At 39.6% G+C, this 22,064-nt stretch overlaps 1 protein-coding gene across 1 annotated transcript in view; it reads right to left on the bottom strand.

Moving 5' to 3' along the window:
• cirsr (corepressor of RBPJ and splicing regulator) overlaps positions 1–22,064 on the bottom strand; it is a 32,641-nt gene that overhangs the window by 5,164 nt on the left and 5,413 nt on the right. The window contains exons 3-9 of the mRNA XM_073047197.1: positions 20,914–20,987; positions 20,752–20,762; positions 20,583–20,641; positions 18,027–18,075; positions 15,498–15,615; positions 9,434–9,540; positions 1,340–1,425 (exon numbers count right to left, since the gene is read on the bottom strand). Of these exons, the coding sequence (XP_072903298.1) occupies positions 1,340–1,425; positions 9,434–9,540; positions 15,498–15,615; positions 18,027–18,075; positions 20,583–20,641; positions 20,752–20,762; positions 20,914–20,987 (504 nt within the window). The remainder of the gene's footprint in view (positions 1–1,339; positions 1,426–9,433; positions 9,541–15,497; positions 15,616–18,026; positions 18,076–20,582; positions 20,642–20,751; positions 20,763–20,913; positions 20,988–22,064) is intronic.

The raw sequence follows: 22,064 nt of genomic DNA, 5'->3' as shown, positions 1-22,064 counted from the left end.
TATGCTCCAATTACTTTGATTATCAGCAAAGGAAACTTCAGTTCCTGCAACATCATATTCTCAAGATGATGTTTCTGCTTTAACAAAAGTTTAACAAGAGGATATTTACTCCTTTTTATTAAAGTTTTATACCCCACCTTTGTGCTGCTACTTCCAAAGCTTCTGATGACATTACGCTTAGTGGAGAAATGTGAACGTGAACATAATGTGAACATAAATGAAGGTGTGTAGGACGATGAGGGCGTAGAGATAAATGCATTGATTAACACAGTGTAATGATTCTGCTGGACTAAGTGCATAAGCTAGTACTCTCATCAGTGAAAGGTAAAATATACAGTAAACTTATCCATGATATTTTCAAAATTTGCAAACTGTTTCAAGATTAACTGGATACGCTCACTTGAACTTCTAGTGCAGGAGACAACTTATATAAATCACTGGTTCTATCATGTATCTATATTTATCCAGTCCAGTACTATTTCCCCTCAGTAATCTTATGGAAAAAAAAACTTACATGAAATTTTTAACAGCTAAAGCTCTTTTTTTGACAGATTTTCATTTCCCCACACTTTGCAGAATGAAGCAAATCACAACTGCATCCCTGAACAGCTGAGTTCACATTTAAGGCTTCCTTCTGCCTTTCTAGGATTATTTTTAAAAAAGGACGTCGTCCACACATTCAGTTTTGGTACTATTAATCTCTAAACCCTTGTATAATTTTGGTGAATCTGCACTATGCCCACTCAAAGGCCAAAATATTCTTCCTGAGATGAAATACCTAGAAAGGAATGCAGTACAATATATTTGGTCTAACCAGAGCTTCAGAGCAAAAGTACAAGTTCCACTCTTTTTGTACACTGGTACCCTTGAGGTTTCCCTTATTTGAGTAACTTCAGTTCCCTATCTATCAGTTTCTGGTGATACTTGAATGGCAGTTCCCAAATCTCTTCACTCTTCCATGTAATTTTTTCCAAAGCAAATATATCAAATGGCAATCTGGGAGACGATCACAATAAGGATTAACTGGATATGAAGAAAGGCTTAGCGCAAATTCTATGTAAAATGAATCTCATTAGTAGGCATATGAAAGAATGAGCGCAGCTTTTAAAATGTCTTCTCACTTTGCTTACTTCAGTATTTGCCTAGATTGCCGACTCAGATAAATTAATTGTATGTTTTAAAGCTTCATTGTTCCTCTGAGAAATGTCTAGCAAAAATTCATTCATCAAGAGTGGCACCAAGCAGAAAAACTATTCTATCCCAATTTCCAAGCCCTGCTGGAGAAAGAGAAGTTTTGGGAATTATCATCAACAATTAATAAAACTTTCTGACAACATACCTCAAAAGCTTCTGTTTTTGTTTAGTTGAAAGAGATTTTAAAAACTCCACCTCGGGATCATCATCATCTTCACTTGCAATGTATTCCTAAAAAAATCAGTGCCAAAATTACATTTTACTGTGGAAGGCGATTTCACGTATAATTCATTTACCTGGTTGCTATTTTCAGTGACTCTACAGAGCTACTATAAAAATAATTTGAAAAATAACATTGGGAAAAATTTCCAAATAAGTATGATATATCATGTTGTCATCCAAACTAACTACATGCATAGAAAATCTTCAAAAAGTTTATTTAAAAAGAAATTATAAATAATAATTAATTGTATGTTTTAAAGCTTCATTGTTCCTCTGAGAAATGTCTATAGCAAAAATTCATGCACTAAAAGAGCTTCTGAATTAGGCAAGATTGTCTACTGAAATTTCCAGAGTCAAGTACAGGATCTGTTTATGGTTAAAAATTGCTACAGATCCCTTGCACCAAACCCTCGAGTACAAAAAACCCCTCACTGATCTGTTGGGAATTGAGTGGTGCTATGAAGCTTGTGAACCCCGTAGAATTTTCTCTATTTCTGCATAAATGTGACCTAAAATGTGTTCAGATCATCACGCATCTCCTAAAACTAGATAAAGAGGGCCCAATTAAAAAAAAACCACTAAAAACATTATACTTGCTCAGTTATTTATTTATTTATTGAGAAAAGTGATCCAGTGTTTGTTGGAAAAACTGTAAATCTTTGCTTTCAGTAACCGGTGATCAGTCCTGCACATCAGCTGAGGAACTTTCGGCCATTCCTCTTTACAAAACTGCATTAACTGTGGGATCTCATCTCATTGATGGGAACACCTGACTCCAAACAGCAGAAGGCATTACCCCAGAGATTCAGACACTTTTTCCAACAAACACATGTAAAACTGGATCATTTTCTTCAATAAATAAATGAAGTAGTATGTTTTCTGTATCATTTATTTAATTGAGTTCTCCATCTAGTTTTAGAACACGTGAAGATGTGATCATACTTTAGGTCATATTTATGCAGATATAGAGAAAATTCTACAGGGTTCAGAAACTTTCTAGCACCACTGTATATGTTTCAGAGAATTGAGGCAGGGACCTCGCTGGGGGAGAGTGTGGTCAATAGGCAGGGACCAGTGAGCTTATGTGTTCGCTGTTCATCAGAAAATGCAGCTCAGTAGATAAATTGTTTTAATATGAAAATAAAGGAGTTCAAATAAATACTGGGAGTTTAAAATGGGAATGCTTTCCCACAACAGACAATCAGCCAAATTAAATTTTAAAGTCAGTGATAGACAAATCTGTATATGAAAAATGGGATCTAAACCAGAATCAAGGTTTAATATCACTGGCATATACTGTTAAATTTGTTGTTTTGCAGCAGCGGCACACTGCAATCCATAATAATAAACTATAAATTACAAAAAGAAATAGAGTATGCTTAAAAATAATTAGTACAAAAAGAGAGCAGAAACAATGTGATACTTTACATGGGTTCATTGTCTTTCCAGAAATTTAATGGCAGAGAGAATGTACTGGGTGATGGTGATATAGAGTCAAAAACTGAAAATGTGTGAACACTAAGCAGGTTTGTGTTTAGTGGCAGCATCAGAAGAGCTGTTGCTTCTTGGTTCCAGTGAAATCATGATGTCACGTGCTGACTGCACACTTGCATAGATTCCCTCCACTTAGTCCAGCGTCTTCCTGTACACCAAAAACGTGCAGGCTGGTAGGATTAATTGACCGATGTAAATTGCCCCTAATATGCAGGTAAATATTTGGACCTGGGAGTTGATAACAAGATGAGCAAAAAATGGTTAGGACAAGACTGGTGTGAAAAATGGGGTGCTTAATGTTTTAAGTAGACTTGGGAGGTCAAAGGGTCTGTTTCTCTCTGAGGTCAGGCAGTAAAATAGACTCAATGTTCAGATCAATAATTCTTCACTAAAACTGATAGAACAGTGGTTTCCAAAATGGGAGATATCACCACCACTGTCCCTGGGGGCAATAAAGATTAAGGGGATAGTGGAGGGCAAAATCAGTAGCAAGGAGGGAAGCTGAGGGATTACAGGCTTAACAAATTACTTATTATAAATGTTTGACCCTTAGTGCCTCATAATTGATTACAATGATCACGTAATCACCTCATCTCTTGCTAAGCCCCAGCTCTCTTAGACTTTGCTTGAAGCACATCAATGCGACACTTTTGTATTTGACATATCATGAGAAATCTGAACTGAAGAAATTATCTGGCCCACACATTACTGTCTTTCACTGCTGTAGTACTGTGTTAGCTAGTCCGATTCCCATACTCTAATCAGTGACACATTACCTCATTGAATGTCATACTCTAATTCACAGGAAAAGTTCAGAAGCAGAACAAATGAAAAAGTGTAGACAGTAAAGTGTGGAGTGTCTGAAACATAGATTTATACCAGCACCACACAACCGAAGTGTCTGTTATGTGAGAAAGTACTGATTAGTGAGGGTTACAGGGAGAAGACAGGAGAATGGAGCTGAGAGGGAAAATGGATCAGCCATGATGAAATGGCAGAAAGACTCGACCGGCCAAATGGCCTAATTCTGCTCCCATCTTATAATCATATAGTCACTGTGAAATTCACAGATAACATCTTGTCGCAAAAAACCTAAGTGATCAGTTGCACAAATCACTAAATACTGTTAATACAGCGGTAAATAAAATCAAGTCCCATGCTCTCAATTCTCAGCTATTTTGAGAGCTTTGTACTGAGAATGATGAACAGTTTGAATGCTTGTTGTTGCATACAGAAATCAGTTGGCTCTCAAAAGGAAACTGCCTGAGATACATTTTGAAACTGTGATCAAATTATTTGATGAATGGAATGCTTCATTCAATAATCAACTCATGAATATTAGACATGATATTCCTATTTGTCAGAATTATTCGCAAAGTTTAATGTAATCAATCTGTAATTGCAAGGAAAATGATGAGAATCTTAACAGTCAAATCAGTCATCTCCACATTTCTGTCCAAGTTATCTGATTTAAGTGCAACATTGGCCATCACAATGTTTTCCAGTTTCTGAGCCTCTGAGTTGGAAGAGAAAGTAAGAATACCAGATGATGATCTTCAAGTATACTGTGTCCACCTGGGTGAGCTGTATAAAGACATGTCAGAGAGATTTCAGGACTTTCTCTCGATCCAAATTCCAGATTGGGTAAAATTCATTGCTGAACACTTGTAATACGGAATTAAGAAGAAGGATGAAGGAAGAACTGATCACGCTACAAAATGACTTTGAGCTGAAGCCAGGGTTCAAAACATCATAAAGACTTTTGGTTGCAGAAAGGAATCTCTCAACACTATCCAGCATTGTGGAAAAAAGTCAAGATGTTGATGATTGCCTTTCCAACATCAAATGTAGTGGCGTGTGGTTCAGTGCAGTCACACAACTTATTTCAAAGCAACAGAACAGACCGCATATTACTGAACGTGGGGATCTGAGTGCAATTCAGCCTGATGCTGAGAAGTACCCAGAACATCCATCTCAATGAAACATGATAAAGGTAGTGAAGTACTGATTAGCTGGACTAATATACTCTCTAAAATTAATATAAATTGTTTTTATTGTAAATAAACAAAGTAATTTATTTGTAGCTCCAATAGATTTGAATAATTTTTGCTATTATTTGTCACTGCTTTCAATATGCAGTTTGTATTTTCTTTCACTACACACAGTAAATCAAATTTTTTAATATAGTTTCAATGTATGCCAGAAATTCAAGAGTGACAGGGGGTAGAAGTGAGTGTAATTGCAATTAGTAAGGAGAAGGTGCTTGGGAAGCTGAAAGGTCTGAAGGTAGATAGGTCACCTAGACCAGATGGACTACACCCAAGGTTCTGAAACAGGTAGCTGAAGAGATTGTGGAAACATTAATAGTGATCTTTCAATAATCACTAGATTCTAGTATGGTTCTGGAGGACTAGAAAATTGCAAATGTCATTCCACTCTAAGAAGAGAGAGAAAAGGAGAAAAAAGAATATTAAAGGCCAGTTAGCCTGATTTCAGTGATTGGGAAGATGTTGGAGTCCATTATTAAAGATGAGATTTCAGGCTACTTGGAGGCACATGATAAATTATCTTCAGGGGAAATCATGCCTGACAAACCTGTTAGAATTCTTTGAGGAAATAACAGGCAGGACAGACAAAGGAGAGTCAGTGGATGTTGTTTACTTGGATTTTCAGAAGGTCTTTAACAAGGTTCTGCACAAGGCTGCTAAACAAGAGAAGAGCCCATGGTACTACAGGAAAGATACTAGCATGGATAGAAGATTGGCTGAATGACAGGAGGCAAAGAGTGGGAATAAAGGGAGCCTATTCCTAGTTGGCTACCAGTGACTAATTATGTCCCACAGGGGTCTGCTGTTGGGACCACTTCTTTTCATGTTATATGTCAAAGACTTGGATGATGGAATTGAAGACTTTATGGTTAAGTTTGCAGATGATACAAAGATAGGTGGAGGACAGGTAGTGTTGAGGAAGCAGGGAGTATGTAGAAGGACTTAGACAGATTAGGAGACTGGGCGAAGAAGTGGCAGATGGAATACAGTGTAGGGAAGTTATGTTCATGCACTTTGGTGGAAGGAATAAACTATTTCTAAATGGGGATAAAATTCAAAAGTCAGAGATACAAAGGAACTTGGGATGTAATGCTGAGGCTTTTTAAGGCATTAGTCAGACTGCACCTGGATATTGTGAGCAGTTTTGGGCCCTTTATCTAAGAAAAGATGTAATGGCTTTGGAGAGGGTCCAGAAGAGGTTCACAAGAATAATTCTGAGAATCAAAGGGTTAATGAGGAAGGGATCTCATTGAAGCCTATTAGATATTGAAAGGCCAAGATACAGTGGGTGTGGAGACAATGTTTCCTTTAGTGGGGGAGTTGAGGACCAGAATGCACACCCTCAAAATAGAGGGATGTCCATTTAGAACAGGGATGAGAAGGAATTTCTTTAACCAGAGGGTGATGAATCTGTGGAATTCGTTGCCTGGGAAAGATGTGGAAGCCAGGTCATTGGATATACTTAAAGTGGAGGTTGATAGGCTCTTGATTAATAAGGGTGTCAGAGGTTACAGGAAGAAGACAGAAGAATGGGGTTGAGAGGGATAATAAATCAGTCATAACGGAATGGTGGAGCAGACTCAAGGGGTCAAATGCTCTTTTATCTTACGGCAGGGGTTCCCAACCTGGGGTTCACATTGAGAATCACTGTCACACGACAAAAGAGCAGAGCTATGTCATTTGTCCCCTTGCTGACTGGTATTGGTCCATGGCATAAAAATGGTGGGACATTTTCCACACATAGATTGGGAAGCTCATTCTGTAAAAGGGCTGGATGGTTTAGAGTTTGTGAAATGTGTGCAGGATAGCTTTTTGCAACAATACATAGAAGTACCGACTAGAGATGGGGCAGTGTTGGATCTCCTGTTAGGGAATGCGATAGGTCAGCTGACAGATGTATGTGTTGGGGAGCACTTCGGGTCCAGTGATCACAATAGCATTAGCTTCAATATAATTATGGAGAAGGACAGGACTGGACCTAGAGTTGAGATTTTTGATTGGAGAAAGGCTAACTTTGAGGAGATGCGCAGGGATTTAGAGAGAGTGGAATGGGTCAAGTTGTTTTATGGGAAGAATGTAATAGAGAAATGGAGGTCATTTAAGGGTGAAATTATGAGGGTACAGAATCTTTATGTTCCTGTTCGGTTGAAAGGAAAGGTTAAAGGTTTGAAAGCGCCATGGTTTTCAAGGGATATTAGAAACTTGGTTCGAAAAAAGAGGGATGTCTACAATAGATATAGGCAGCATGGAGTAAAGGAATTGCTCGAGGAATATAAAGAATGTAAAAGGAAACTTAAGAAAGAGATTACAAAAGCTAAAAGAAGTTACGAGTTTGGTTTGGCAAATAAGGTGGAAGTAAATCCGAAAGGCTTCTACAGTTATATTAAAAGCAAGAGGATAGTGAGGGATAAAATTGGTCCCTTAGAGAATCAGGGTGGTCAGCTATGTGTGGAGCCGAGGGAGATGGGAGAGATTTTGAACGATTTCTTCTCTTCGGTATTCACTAAGGAGAAGGATATTGAATGGTGTAAGGTGTGGGAAACAAGTAAGGAAGTTATGGAACCTATGACAATTAAAGAGGTGGAAGTACTGGCGCTTTTAAGAAATTTAAAAGTGGATAAATCTCCGGGTCCTGACCGGATATTCCCCAGGACCTTGAGGGAAGTTTGTGTAGAGATAGCAGGAGCTCTGACGGAGATCTTTCAGATGTCATTAGACACAGGGATTGTGCCGGAGGATTGGCGTATTGCTCATGTGGTTCCATTGTTTAAAAAGGGTTCTAGAAGTAAGCCTGGCAATTATAGACCTGTCAGTTTGACATCAGTGGTGGGTAAATTAATGGAAAGTATTCTTAGAGATAGTATTTATAATTATCTGGATAGACAGGATCTGATTAGGAGTAGCCAGCATGGATTTGTGCGTGGAAGGTCATGTTTGACAAACCTTATTGAATTTTTTGAAGTAGTTACGAGGAATGTTGACGAGGGTAAGGCAGTGGATGTAGTCTATATGGACTTCAGCAAGGCCTTTGACAAAGTTCCACATGGAAGGTTAGTTAAGAAGGTTCAGTCGTTAGGTATTAATGCTGGAGTAATAAAATGGATTCAACAGTGGCTAGATGGGAGATGCCAGAGAGTAGTGGTGGATAATTGTTTATCGGGATGGAGGCCGGTGACTAGCGGGGTGCCTCAGGGATCTGTTTTGGGCCCAATGTTGTTTGTAATATACATAAATGATCTGGATGATGGGGTGGTAAATTGGATTAGTAAGTATGCTGATGATACTAAGGTAGGAGGTGTTGTGGATAATGAGGTGGGTTTTCAAAGCTTGCAGGGAGATTTATGCCGGTTAGAAGAATGGGCTGAACGTTGGCAGATGGAGTTTAATGCTGAGAAGTGTGAGGTTCTACATTTTGGCAGGAATAATCCAAATAGAACATACAGGGTAAATGGTAGGGCATTGAGGAATGCAGTGGAACAGAGAGATCTAGGAATAACAGTGCATAGTTCCCTGAAGGTGGAGTCTCATGTAGATAGGGTGGTGAAGAAGGCTTTTGGAACGCTGGCCTTTATAAATCAGAGCATTGAGTACAGAAGTTGGGATGTAATGTTAAAATTGTACAAGGCATTGGTAAGGCCAAATTTGGAATATTGTGTACAGTTCTGGTCACCGAATTATAGGAAAGATATCAATAAATTAGAGAGAGTGCAGAGACGATTTACTAGGATGTTACCTGGGTTTCAGCACTTAAGTTACAGAGAAAGGTTGAACAAGTTAGGTCTCTATTCATTGGAGCGTAGAAGGTTGAGGGGGGATTTGATCGAGGTATTTAAAATGTTGAGAGGGATAGATAGAGTTGACGTGAATAGGCTGTTTCCATTGAGAGTAGGGGAGATTCAAACGAGAGGACATGATTTGAGAGTTAGGGGGCAAAAGTTTAAGGGAAACACGAGGGGGTATTTCTTTACTCAGAGAGTGATAGCTGTGTGGAATGAGCTTCCTGTAGAAGTAGTAGAGGCCAGTTCAGTTGTGTCATTTAAGGTAAAATTGGATAGGTATATGGATAGGAAAGGAGTGGAGGGTTATGGGCTGAGTGCGGGTAGGTGGGACTAGGTGAGATTAAGAGTTCGGCACGGACTAGGAGGGCCGGAATGGCCTGTTTCCGTGCTGTGATTGTTATATGGTTATATGGTTATATGGACATCCCCGTTTTGTGGTCTTATAATACAGCCACATCAAAATCAAAGATACAAAGAAGTTACAAGAGGCAATAAATACTTGTCCCAAATAAATATCCTCGTGTTCAAAATAAAAGTACTAAGTTGCTTCATGAAATGTCTAAGAACTAAAGTAACTATTTCAAATCCACTGCCTTCCCAGTAAAATGCTCCAGAACAGTAGTATCCATTTTTATTATTGAAGCCAAAATTATTTTCTGATTAAAATAATCAGTTTCATATTAACTTTGGCAATACCTGTGATGGATCATTTGGAGTTGATTTCTTCCCCAATACACTCTGCTTTAGTGCAAATCCACTGTTCCTCATCTCTGCCATCAGCTCTGCAGGGTGCATTGATGGACCTGTTTGAAAATAATGATTTCAAAGTTTTAAACAACTCTCTGGATTTAGGATTTATCTCATGATCTGATAATTATTTGCTGGTTTGCTTACAATGAAACCTCAGGATATGTCACTCCCATGATTTTCTGTTGTTCTTTACAATTGCTGCTACGTGGCAAACAGGGTTGCACAATGGTGCGGAAGTTAGTGCCAAAGCTTCAGGGACCCAAGTTTCATGCTCAGACATTGCAAAGACATGCTGGTCAGTTAACTTACCCCTTAGTGTAGTCAATGGCAAACAGAATCAAAAAATTTTCAAGCATATGTGATACCCAAGGTTGTAAAGGTACAGGGCGAGGAGAAGGAATGGAATGAGAAGTCTGTGGAATGAGGAATAAGTGAAATGTAGGAATAGGATATGTCAGATTTTGGTTTTGGCCTCACCATCTGCCCAGTAATAGGTGTCCTGGCTCTTTCACAGGGTAAAGTGAGGCAGCCAAGACTGGAATTTTTGTTTTCTGCCCCTTACGCCACTGGCGTTCAGGACAGCAATGAAGGTCGTCCATCTCTGGCCGTGTTCAGGGCTCCTTCATCATGCCAGCAGCTTCCTCTCAGCTTTCATTACTTTCAGTTATGCAAGTTCCAGGTGGAGACTCAGGAAAACCGCTGCAATCAGAGGCAGAAGGATTCCTCATTGCTATTTCCATACCAATTTTGTTCTATCAGTCTGGGTTGTTACCCCCAAGCTGAACCTGGAGGACCAGTGGACCACTCTTAAGTCCAGCCTCTACCCCTTGACCTGTTTGGCATGGGTGCCCACACCAAGAGTCAAACCACAATCCCCTAACTTCAGCCAGTATAGCTTTCCGGATCATGAAGCACGCAAACCTCCAAACCACAACAAGGTTGTGCTCCACTTGGAAGAAGACTGCAGAATGAGTGAAATGCTAATATGCTTGCGATTGAATGTTCAGTGTCTTGAGCAAACTCTGAGTTGTGGATGTGAGGCTTGCAGCAACACTAAGCACGTAAGCAGTAGGAGATAAATCATTATAAGTGTTCCTACCCAAAGTTTAAGTTAGCAATGCAGTTGGTTGGATAAGCCAAAAACAAATGATTAATTAACCTTCATAATGTATTAGGTCACTGTGTCTCACAATAAATCATTGCCATACTTATGACAACTACTTCACTGCCACCTATACAATATGTCCCTGGAAGGCTTCTGGGCATCCTCAAGAAAGTGTCCTTCTCCACCTCTTGTACAAAATCTTACATATAGTACAGAAAAACAAGGCAGGCACTCTCCCATTTTAGGTGATTCTATTACCTGTTTCAAAAAGCTTCTCCTTTAAGATTTACAGGCTAGGTTAATAGTGCAGACTAGCTCCTTCTTGTCATTACTGAATTGGACACCCCATGGTAGTAAACCAATAAACAGCACTTTTACATCAGCCAGCAGCATTAAGTTGGTATGCTGTCTGCACTGAAAACAGCAGACGTAGATTAATCCCATATCCCAGTCCTTATGTAAAACAAATAAAACTGCAGATGCTGGAATCTGAAATTTAACATACCTACACTTGCAACAAATATCACAAGCAGCAAACTTAGCTAATTTAGTATTTAGTATTCCTAACTTAGCTAATTGCAGCACCCTTTTAGTATTTAATCAACTAAATCAGCAAAGACCAGCGGCTAAAATTTAATTCTGTCAAGTTTGTTGGTGATAATCCAATGGTCATGAAGATGGTTTGTTAAAAATTGTTGGAGCATAATAATAATATAATGTTTCAAATATCTTTAAGGAACTCCTCGATGACTCAAATTTAATCTGCACAGTGACAAAAATCTGTATAATATCTGTCACAATTAAGTGATCAGAACTCTCAAACTATCATTGGTCATACAATGAATTTGTCTTCAAAACAGAAAGTAAATTATAGATACTGTATGCTGCTCCGCCCACCCACGCTCAGTGGCTCAGGGACATCATGTCCAGTCTACACCTTGAGAAGATCCACTACTCAATCCTCCAATCCTCAATTTGGAAATAAAGTTCCAAAAGGTGCGGGGACCCTTTCTTGAATATTTTCAAAATTCCCAGCCAGACTAAAGGTCCATTCTTTCTCCCTTTCCTCAGTACATAAATCCCTGACCTCCAGCATTTTCCAGTAAAACTCTTTGGACTCAGATTTGTTATCATACAACAGCCTATGTATTAGAAAAATACACCTTCTCTGTACCAATGCAAATCTGTGGGGACAAAGGCTCTGTTTAACCCTTTTCGCCAATGCACTGATGGCTTGGAGTTGGGGACTGGGAGGGGTGGGGTGATAATGTTTGTACTATAGGTGCATCTCTTTCATGAATGTGAATTGTACATTTGTTATGCACTGCACAATTCTCCTTTACACTATGTTCTCTTTATTTAAAAAAAACAATAAAAGATATATACTGTACCCATTCTCACATGGCTGTAATTAAAATATGTTTGCTGTCAAACTAGAAGTACCTATATTCAGAATCAAGATCAAATTACAGCTTCAAATTAATTAAAGCTTAATTTAATTACATGACTGAAGTTATGTAGACATTCTTAAATTACTATTCCTTTATATAGTGCATCTGTTGGGCACTTCGGAAAAATAAAGCCGATATGATGTTGATGAGATAGCAACGAACTTACTTAGAGCACCAGAACAATCTTCAAAGGGAAGCAATACCAGACAAACAAGATGTAAACTGGTCTTCCTCTATAATTTACCGTTGGGTATTTGGATGATGACTGGTAACACCTGGGTGTCAACATCTGCAAATGGATTCTCAACTTCCTGGCCTATTGACCGCAATTAGCAAGGATAGGCAGTAACACCTTACCCATATTATTCTCAACAAGCTCCACAAGGTTGTGCCCTCAACCCCCTAGTTACTCCATGTAAACTTATGACTGCGTGGCTAGATTCTGTACCTATTCCATCTGCAAACATCCACTGTAATAGGTCGTATCTCAAATAACAATGAGCTAGAGTAGAAGGAGATAGAGAGTTCACTGATATGGTATTATGACAAGGGAAAGGGGGGGGGGGTTGCACACATGCTCCTGTTTACATCAATGGTGACAGATTCAAGTTTCTAGAGTTAACATCAATATCTTTTCCTGATCCAATCACGTAGGTTTTATTTGATGCAATTCCTATCTGGATGCATCACAATTTGTATGGCAACTGCTGTACATGTGACTGCAAGAAATTGCAGTGAGTTGTGGATACAGGTAAGGACATCATGGAAATCAGCTTCTCATCTAAGGACTGATGCTCTCATTGCATCAGTAAAGCAGTCAGTATATGCAAAGGCCCACCCACTCTGGACATTCTCTCTTTTTTCCTCTTCCACCAGGCAGAACATGAAAGCATGCACCACCAGGCTCAAGTACAGCTTTGACCCCACTGTTAATACAAGACCATCAGATATACAATCAGAATTAAGCCATTTGGCCCATCAAGTCTGCTCCACCATTTCATCATGGCTGATACATTTTTCCTCTCAGCCCCCATCTCCTGCCTTCTCCCTGTACCCCTTCATGCCCCGACCGACCAAGAATCTATCAGCCTCTGCCTTGAACGTACATACAGGCTTGGCCTCCACAGCTGCCTGTGCTAACGAATTCCACAGACTCACCACTCTCTGGCTAAAGAAATTACTTCTCATCTCCATTCTAGAAGTATGCCCCTCTATTCTGAGGATGCACCTTCTGGTCTAGGACTCTCCCACCACAGGAAACATCCTCTCCACATTCAGAGCCGTTCACCATTTGATAAGTTTCAATAAGGCCACCCCTCAATCTTCTGAATTTCAGTGAATACAGGCCCAGAGCCACCAAACGCTCTTTACATGACAAGCCATTCAAACTATTAAATAATTCCCTAGCACACCAAGTTGGACTTTTAATCTCACAACCTACCTCATTATGATATATCACCTCATTATTTACCTGCAATACACTTACTCTGTAGCTGTTTTGCATTATTATTTTTACCTTGTTTTACTTCAATGCACTGTGTAATGATCTGATCGGTACAAACAGTATGCAAAACAAGCTTTTCACTCTATCTCAGTACATGTGACAATAATAAATGAAAATTAAAACCAAATTTAGTGGAAGTAAAAAGAGAGGCTCTCAAAGTTAGCAGTCGTGAGATCAAAACACGTATTCAGGAATGAAGTTCCATAGCATACAATTTGTAGTAGAAAAACATGTTTATCAGAGTAAATCAGAGTGAGTAATCAAATGAATAGAAACACAGATGATTGAAGGAAGGGCACCAAGGAGAATTGGAGTAATCAGCAGGGTTATGTATGTTTCAGAAATCAAACAGAAAGGCACTATGCAAGTTTTTTTTTTAAACTGCACTGTGAACTTTATTCCTATTTATATTATCATTTGCCACTTTATCCACAAGATTCTATGAAAAGAACAGATGCCAAATTGGGCAGCAGTTTATAAAATTTACTAAAATGAATGTGCTGCCACGAGGACAAAGTAATTTGCATCTTGAAATATTTTGAGTGGATCATTCTGGTTAAGATGGTGCCGAGCTGTCCAATGTAGTGGCTCAGACTTAGCCATTTTATTTTTAGGTTTGTAGGGATGATTTTTGGGACAAGAATGAACAGTGGGGGTCCTTCACACATATTAACAGACAAAGGGCAGCAATTCCCTTTGGGAGTTCAGGATGTCAGGTGCTGAGGAAACCAGCAATCCCCAGGTTGGAGAGACTCTAGTTGGAGGTTTATACAGATGCGAGTCAAGAGGGCAAGCAACAGCCCCAGCACCCGGCTCACCAGAGATGGTGGTCTACTTGAAGGACCGACACCCATCACTGGTGAGCCCTGGGGTCAAGGTCTGAAGGTCAAACCCACGATCAGCAAGTCCTGGGGTCGAGACCCAGAGGGTGAAGCCAAAGGTCGAAGTTGAGAGCTCAGTGTGTCAGGAGGCCTGTTGAGTGTGTGAGTTTGGACTAAGGACCAGAGGCTGGAAGTTCATTGCCTGAGTCTGAAAGCCTGGGCCAAAGGACAGGAGGTGACCTGACCTGGGACGGAGGCCAGTTTGTGTGAGGGGGAACAGCACTTTGTTTTGTTGTTGCTGTTTCTGTTGCTCTGCTGAACATTGTGGGCATGCTCTGTTGATGCCAGAAAGTGTGGCAACACTTGTAGGCTGCCCCCACCTATCCTTGGGTGTGTTGGTTTTTTAATACAAAGGACATTTCACTTTATGTTTCGACGCACAAGTGAGAAATAAATCAGAAATTTTACCAGTAGCTTCATTTATACAATGAACTGCATGAAATTCACTAAAAAATTACAAATACTAGAGCATAGATTTGAGGTGAGAGGGGATGTTCAAAGGAGATTGATGCCATTTAAAAAAATATATATATACAAGAGTGGAAAGTGCCTGGAACATGCAGGTGGCAGAAGCAGATACGACAGTCAGCTACTGAAGCATTTATTCAGCAGACACAGGCAGGGTTAGGGTTAGGGTTAGCACATGCTTATAGAACATGTGCAAGCAGATGGAATTAGTTTAAATCAGCACCATGGTTGGAGCAGACATCATGGGCCAGAACATCTGTTTGTGTGCTGTTGTGTACCATGTTCTATGTATCTGTGTCACAATAGTGCCCAAGTGTACTTCTACTTAAAATATTAGAACAACACAATTCTGAGAGCAGGAGGCAGGTATAAAACAGTGAAAGTTTGAAAGGTCAAAATTCCTGGAATATCATTTTTCAATGGCTATAAAATTATTGTAGGATTTGAATTTTAAAACTATTGTGATTAAAACATATTGGGGTGACTTGGTCTTGTTGGTTACACTATGATGCTACTGGTGATTGTGCTGTTACTCTTTACAGACCAAAGAAAATTTACACGAGGCACAAGATCAGAGCTCTCTGTTGAAAGCATTACGAACCTGCACCATCTGTCGAAACGGAGCTTGCATTGATTCCAGAGAGTCCAAATAGCGGACATTCACGGTCTGTATTTACGTGACCCCATTTATGACACTTGATGCACCTAACATTCCGCACCTAAACAGGAAGAGCTCAAACGTCATTAGTCAAAAGCATAAATATACTTTTTCTCTTTCAAACAGTTTTCTTTCAGACCTAAAAAAATCTCAAATTTAATTTTCCAAATAAAACAACATTACAGTAGATCAATCACATATTAAGGACAATGAATTAATTTGATAATAATAATTCCTAACTCAGGCAATGTAGGGAAGGTGTGTGAAAAGGCAAGTTTATATTAGGTTTTTGGTTACCTAGATCATGAATGCAAATTTCGATTGACCGATGCACATTGCTAGATTAAAAAAAAAGGAATTGCACTTTATGAGATAGCAATATGAAGTTTCCTTACAACACCATTCACCTGCACTTTTAAAATTTCTGGTATTTAAATTATGTTATTTGGGGATGAGAAACTATTCAGCATTCCAAGTACAACTCCAAAGAAATGAAACTACTCAAATACACAATACGCACAACATGCTGGAGGAACTCGGGTCAGGCAGCATCCGTGGAAACGAACAGTCAACGTTTCGGGCCGAGACCCTTCGTCAGGACTAAAGAGGGAGGGAGCAGGGGCCCTATAAAGAAGGTGGGGGGAGGGTGGGAAGGAGAAGGCTGGTAGGTGTCAGGTGAAAAACCAGTAAGGGGAAAGATCAAGGGGGAGGGGATAGGCAGGAAAGGTGAAGAAGGAATGTAAGGGGAAGGCACTATGGGTAGTAGAAGAAAGCAGAATCATGTGAGAGGTGATAGGCAGCTGGAGGAGGAGGAGGAAGAGTGAAACTGGGATGGGGGAAGGGAAGGGGAGGGAATTTCCGGAAGTTGGAGAATTCAATGTTCATACCAAGGGGCTGGAGACTACCCAGACGGTATACAAGGTGCAACCTGAGTTTGGCCTCATCATGTCAGTAGAGGAGGCCACGTATGGACATATCCGAATGGGAATGTGAAGCAGAGTTGAAGTGGGTGGCAACCGGGAGATCCTGTCTGTTGTGGCAGACGGAGCGGAGCTGCTCGACGAAGCAGTCCCCCAATCTGCGTCGGGTCTCACCGATGTAGAGGAGGTCGCACCGGGAGCACCAGATGTAATAGATGACCCCAACAGACTCACAAGTGAAGTGTTGCCTCACCTGGAAGGACTGTTTAGGGCCCTGAACGGTGGTAAGAGAGGAGGTGTAGGGATAGGTGTAGCACTTACGCTTTGCAGGGATAAGTACGAGGTGGGAGATCCGTGGGGAGGGACGTGACTTCCGCCACCTTCAACAGGACCCCACCACTAAGCACATCTTTCCCTCTCTACCCCTCTCCACTTTCCGCAGGGAGCGTTCCCTCCCTGACTCCCTGGTCCACACGTCCCTCCCCACAGTCTTTTAAAAAAATGCATACAGCTTAGAATATCTGTTTTCTGAGATTTGGTGAGAACGAAACAGTTATGGATCTGGCAACTTTGCATTTCCAGAATGCTTAAAGGTGACGAATGGAATTTTTGTTTTCTTATTTCTGAGCAAGATGTAAATCACCATGAGCATAAAAATAAATTTATTTTCTATAATAATAGATAAAAACACAGATACAAAGCAACATGCTTATTAACCTTCAATGACAGAATTTATTTTAAATTCTAATGACTCATGGCAGTGTCGTAGACTCAAAGATGTTCAGCTGTTTTGTTAAAATGTCCTTGCCATCATAAGGTCTGAAATGGGGATGCCTGGTGACCATTGGATAACGTTCCATTTCATTTGTAATTCGTCAGCAAATGCAACAATCCATGAGCATGAAGCGAGACTTAGACAACTTTCAGGGACAGTATGAGAAGTGGCAATACCAATTATGCCAAAACAGTTTCAGGCAATGATTACCCTTATTATCACCAATGACCAGCCACTTACATCGTGTGGCTGGAAGAGCAGGTTAGACGCCAGATATTCTGCATTGACTGCCTCATCTCCTAATATTCCAAAGTAAGGAATGCTCTTCACTTGCCTGGAAGAGTGCAGCTCTATCAATATTCAGGAAGCTCAATATCATCCGGGACAAAGCATCCAGCTTGATATTTAGTAGGCTATATGGATACCATCTCCCAAATCTACAATCTCTATTGTAAAATCAAGGACAGTAGGTGCACTGGAATACCAGTGGCAGCCAGGCCCCCTTCAAATCACATGCCTTCTTGGCTTGGAAGTATACAGCTATTTTTCCTTCATCACTATGTGCAAATCCTTCACCATGTAAACTGCAAATGTTCAAGAAAATGTCACACCATATTCTCACAGAAAATGGAGGGAGGGAAATAAATACTGTCAACCCAAAAGATGACCAGTTAACAAACTGCCAAATGTAGAGTAATTCCCATCATATACATTGGATCTGATTTAATTGTAATTCATTTGTGTTTTTTTGAACTGACGAGTGAAGTTCATACAGACCTGGATTCCGAAAGGCTGATCCCTAATGTTCATGTCATCCTTGGCATATCTAGTATCAATTAAAAAAAAGACCATTAACATGTAGATTACCTTGAAATTCTCTACCCTAGAGAGCCATGGAAGCTCATTTGCTGTATATATTCAAGACAGACACTGATCAACATTAAAGGAGTCAAGGGACACAACATTAGTGCAGAAGCCACAAAGGGCCGAATGCCCAACTCCTGTTTCTCATGTTTTAAGATCACCATCCACAACATTTAATAGGACATTTGTACGTCACACCCTGAGGATGATTCAAAGTTCCAATAGTCTTCAATGTATACCATAGGTGGTGATTGCTACAAGGAAAAAATAAACCAGGAATGTTTTTGCACGTCAGGGTCCCACAAACAAGCAATACTTTGTTCATGTACAAATTACACTTCAACATTGAATTTTGCTCAGCATTTCACCAAAGATGTAAAATGACAGAGTTCAGAACACAGAGATAAAGTAAGAAATGTGGGTAGCCATTTCAGGGCTGGCTATATAAACATCTCATACTAACAGTATAGTTAGCTTGCTGGAATTATTATTGCCAACCTTCTCATTGTTGAACACTAGACCATGCAACAACTATATGAAGTATCAGACTACTTGGCTATGCTAACATGGTCTGCTTTGTGTTTCCAACGATCAATAGGAATCATGTGCCAGAGGCACTAGTACAAAAATAATGGGTCACCTTCTTATAACAAGTATTGGATATGGCCCAGTCCATCACAGGTAAAGCCCTCCCCACTACTGAGCACATCTACATGAAGCACTGTCGCAGGAAGCAGCATCCATTAACAAGGATTCCCATCACCCAGCCACGCTTTCTTCTTGCTGCTGCCATCTGGAAGACAACACAAGAACCTCAGGGCTCACACCATCAGGAAGTTATTATCCTTCAACTGTCAGGCTCCTGAACCAGAGGGTATTATTTCATTAAACTTCACTTGCCCCATTATTGAAATGTTCCCACAACCAACTGACTCACTTTCAAGGACCCTTCATTTCTTGCTCATGATATTTATTGCTTATTTTTATTAGTTCTTGTTTTTTTTCTTTCTTTTTGTATTTGCACAGTTTGTTGTCTTTTGCACACTGGTTGTTCACCCTGTTGGATGGAATATCTCCGAAGAAAATGAATCTCAGGTTTGTATATAGTGACATACATGCACTGAGGTAATAAAAGTTACTTTGAACTTTGAGGAGAAAGGTTTTCTCTCAGATGGTTGAGTGTCCTTGGAAGTCCCTTGCTTAAACAATGGAGGATGCAGATTATCTGATTATTAAGGTACTGGTAGGTAGATTATTGATACACGAATGACAGAATATTAAGGATAACAATATCAACTATATTAGCTATAATATTATTGAAAGGTGAAGTTCAAGGAGCCAGAGGGCCTAATCCTGTGATTTTGTATGTGAAATCAACACAATTATGGAGAAGACAGCAAGGGAGAAAGACTAATTATTTAAATCTAAGAGTTAATACAATAGTAAAATAAAGAAATACTGGAAATATACAGCAGGCTTTGCTAGCACAGAGAAGGTGGGTCAAATATCTTAAAACCATGTGCCATGATCCATTGTTCAACAAGACTGCGATGGTATGTTATGCTAGTTCATTGCAGCAGGGTGATCATCAGGAACACTATCATACTAGTTCCAAAGATATCTATAGTGAGGCAAATAACAATTTGTATTTTTGCATCACTAAGAACCAGTCTCTTGACAATGAAGAAACAAGGAAGCAAATTGGAAAATGTCATGGATGGAGGAGAGAGCAAAATGAAATTGCAGTTCACATTGGAATCAAGATACAGCTAAATCATATTTTAAGATTTTGAAGAGATGTCAGTTGACCCAAAACTTGCAAGGCAGAGATCTTGAATTGCTTCCTGTGTTGCATAATAATTAATGAGAAATAAAAAGGAAAATTAATGTAAGATTGTAGAGCTGGTGCAGGAATGCACCATGCCTGAAGTACTGGAGAGACTTCCAGAACGAGGGAATGTTATCCTGAAGGAATATATTTCATATTGGTATTATGGAGAGAATATGGAGAACAATGCAAAAAAAATTAGGCCAAATCTTTCTGCTTGTAGCTGGTAATTCAGCTATTTAAAGAGATGAGTCACATATTTGCACTGAGGGGACCAATGATGTTACATCTTTGAGCTTTATTGTTGGATTTCACACAGAGACCGATAGAGTAGCCAATTTTGCTGGTACTCCTTGGTATTACAAGTGGGGGAAATCTTCACTCAGGCCCTCTTCCAGGTTAGACTTTGCAACAGATCTAAGATGCCATTAACTCCACTGGAGATTAGGAGGCAAAGAAAATTTTAAATTAGCTTTGGTTAAGGTTTTTAATTATTGCTAGCATTTTAAATTAATTTTAGTTTTTAAATCATAGTTTTTTTTTGAATTCTAATAGATTTTCAAGCATCTTAATGCTGCATCCTTCAAATGAGAGATGCTAGCCAGAGTGCTTTCCGCCATGAAAAATTGTACTGTACTTACTTTTCTCGGGGAGCAACTTTCTGCCACTCAAATTTGTATTCGGTCTCACCTTCCTCTGTCTGCAATCACACATATTTCACTCATGTTACTTCTTTTCAAAATAACTCTTCAGATTTTTAAGTATTATCTTAAATGGTGAGGTAAAGATATTAAATTTTGATTTTCTTACCTCTTTATTTTCTTGATTATTAGTCATTTGAAGAAAAATAAAGAAAATTTAGTTAGCTTTCAGTACTCCACAATGATAAAGTTCAAAATCAAAAAATGGGGAGATTGGAGCAGTCTCTCTCAAGAAATTTGTGAAATAATTTAAAACTTAATTAGCTCTTACCTGTCTTTGCTCCTGGAGGTGCTTCATACATAAAGTTAAGCCCATTCTTAACACGTTCATCACCCATAAGTAATCTGAAAAAAAGTTAATTTGTAAACTGCTACTGTGGGTTTGAAGTCTTTAGAGCACAGAATCAATACTAGATAAATTTGTTTTTAAAACATCTTTATTTACACAAAATTACACTGAGAAAGGTTATTTTCCCAACCAGTCTATGACAGAATTTATGCTCCAGTTAAATCTGAATTCAGTTTTCCCTTCTCCCTCATATGCTTTCCCAGCTTCCCCCTAATTCCATTGATATTTGCTTCAATCAGCCCCTGTGCTAGTGATTTCCACATTCTCACCCTGCTTTGGATAAAATCCAACTTCTCCAATGGATATCTGCAATTAATGGTGTCTATTGCTATGCTCTTCCCCACAATATTCTCTGTACAAAAATTTCTATTAATGACTACCACCCAGTGGCTCTGATATCCACCAAATGGTTGGTCATGGCATGCATTAACTCCAGCCTCTCAGAAAACCTCGAGCCACTGCAATTCACCTACTGCAAAACAGGTCTATGGTGGATACCGTCCCCGGCCCTACTCTCATCACTACAGTATCTCGACAGTAAAGATCGTTGTCTATTGACTACATCTTTGCTTTCAACATTATATTTCCAAGCAAACTGAGTTCCAAACTTTTAAACCTGGGTTTCAATTCCTCCCTTTGCAATCTCTAATAGGCAGCAACTCCTCCACCATAATTATTTTCAACACTGGCACCCCACAAGACTGTGTCCTCAGTCCTCTACTCCTTATACATTCATGACCGTGTGGCCAGATTCGGCTCTAACTCCATCTACGTTTGCTGATTGATATTACCGTAGTGGCCCCACCTAAACTAATGATGAGTTGGGAGTACAGGATGGAGAGAGGCAGCCTGGTGGCATGGTGTCATGACAACGTTTCCCTCAATGTCAGCAAAACAAAAGAGCTGGTCATTGACTTCAGAGAGGGAGGGCCACACATATGCTCCTGTTGGGGCTGAATGGTTTGAGAGCTTCAAGTTCCTAGGAGTGAACATCACCAATATCTTGGCCCATCCACACAGACATCACTGTCAAAAAGTTCACCAACACTTGTACTTACTCATTGGCATTTCGC

Source organism: Hemitrygon akajei, chromosome 5 (assembly GCF_048418815.1).
Source record: "Hemitrygon akajei chromosome 5, sHemAka1.3, whole genome shotgun sequence".
Taxonomy (NCBI): domain Eukaryota; kingdom Metazoa; phylum Chordata; class Chondrichthyes; order Myliobatiformes; family Dasyatidae; genus Hemitrygon; species Hemitrygon akajei.
The sequence above is the reverse complement of the archived record's forward strand: the minus strand, read 5'-3'. Positions and strand labels throughout refer to the sequence as shown.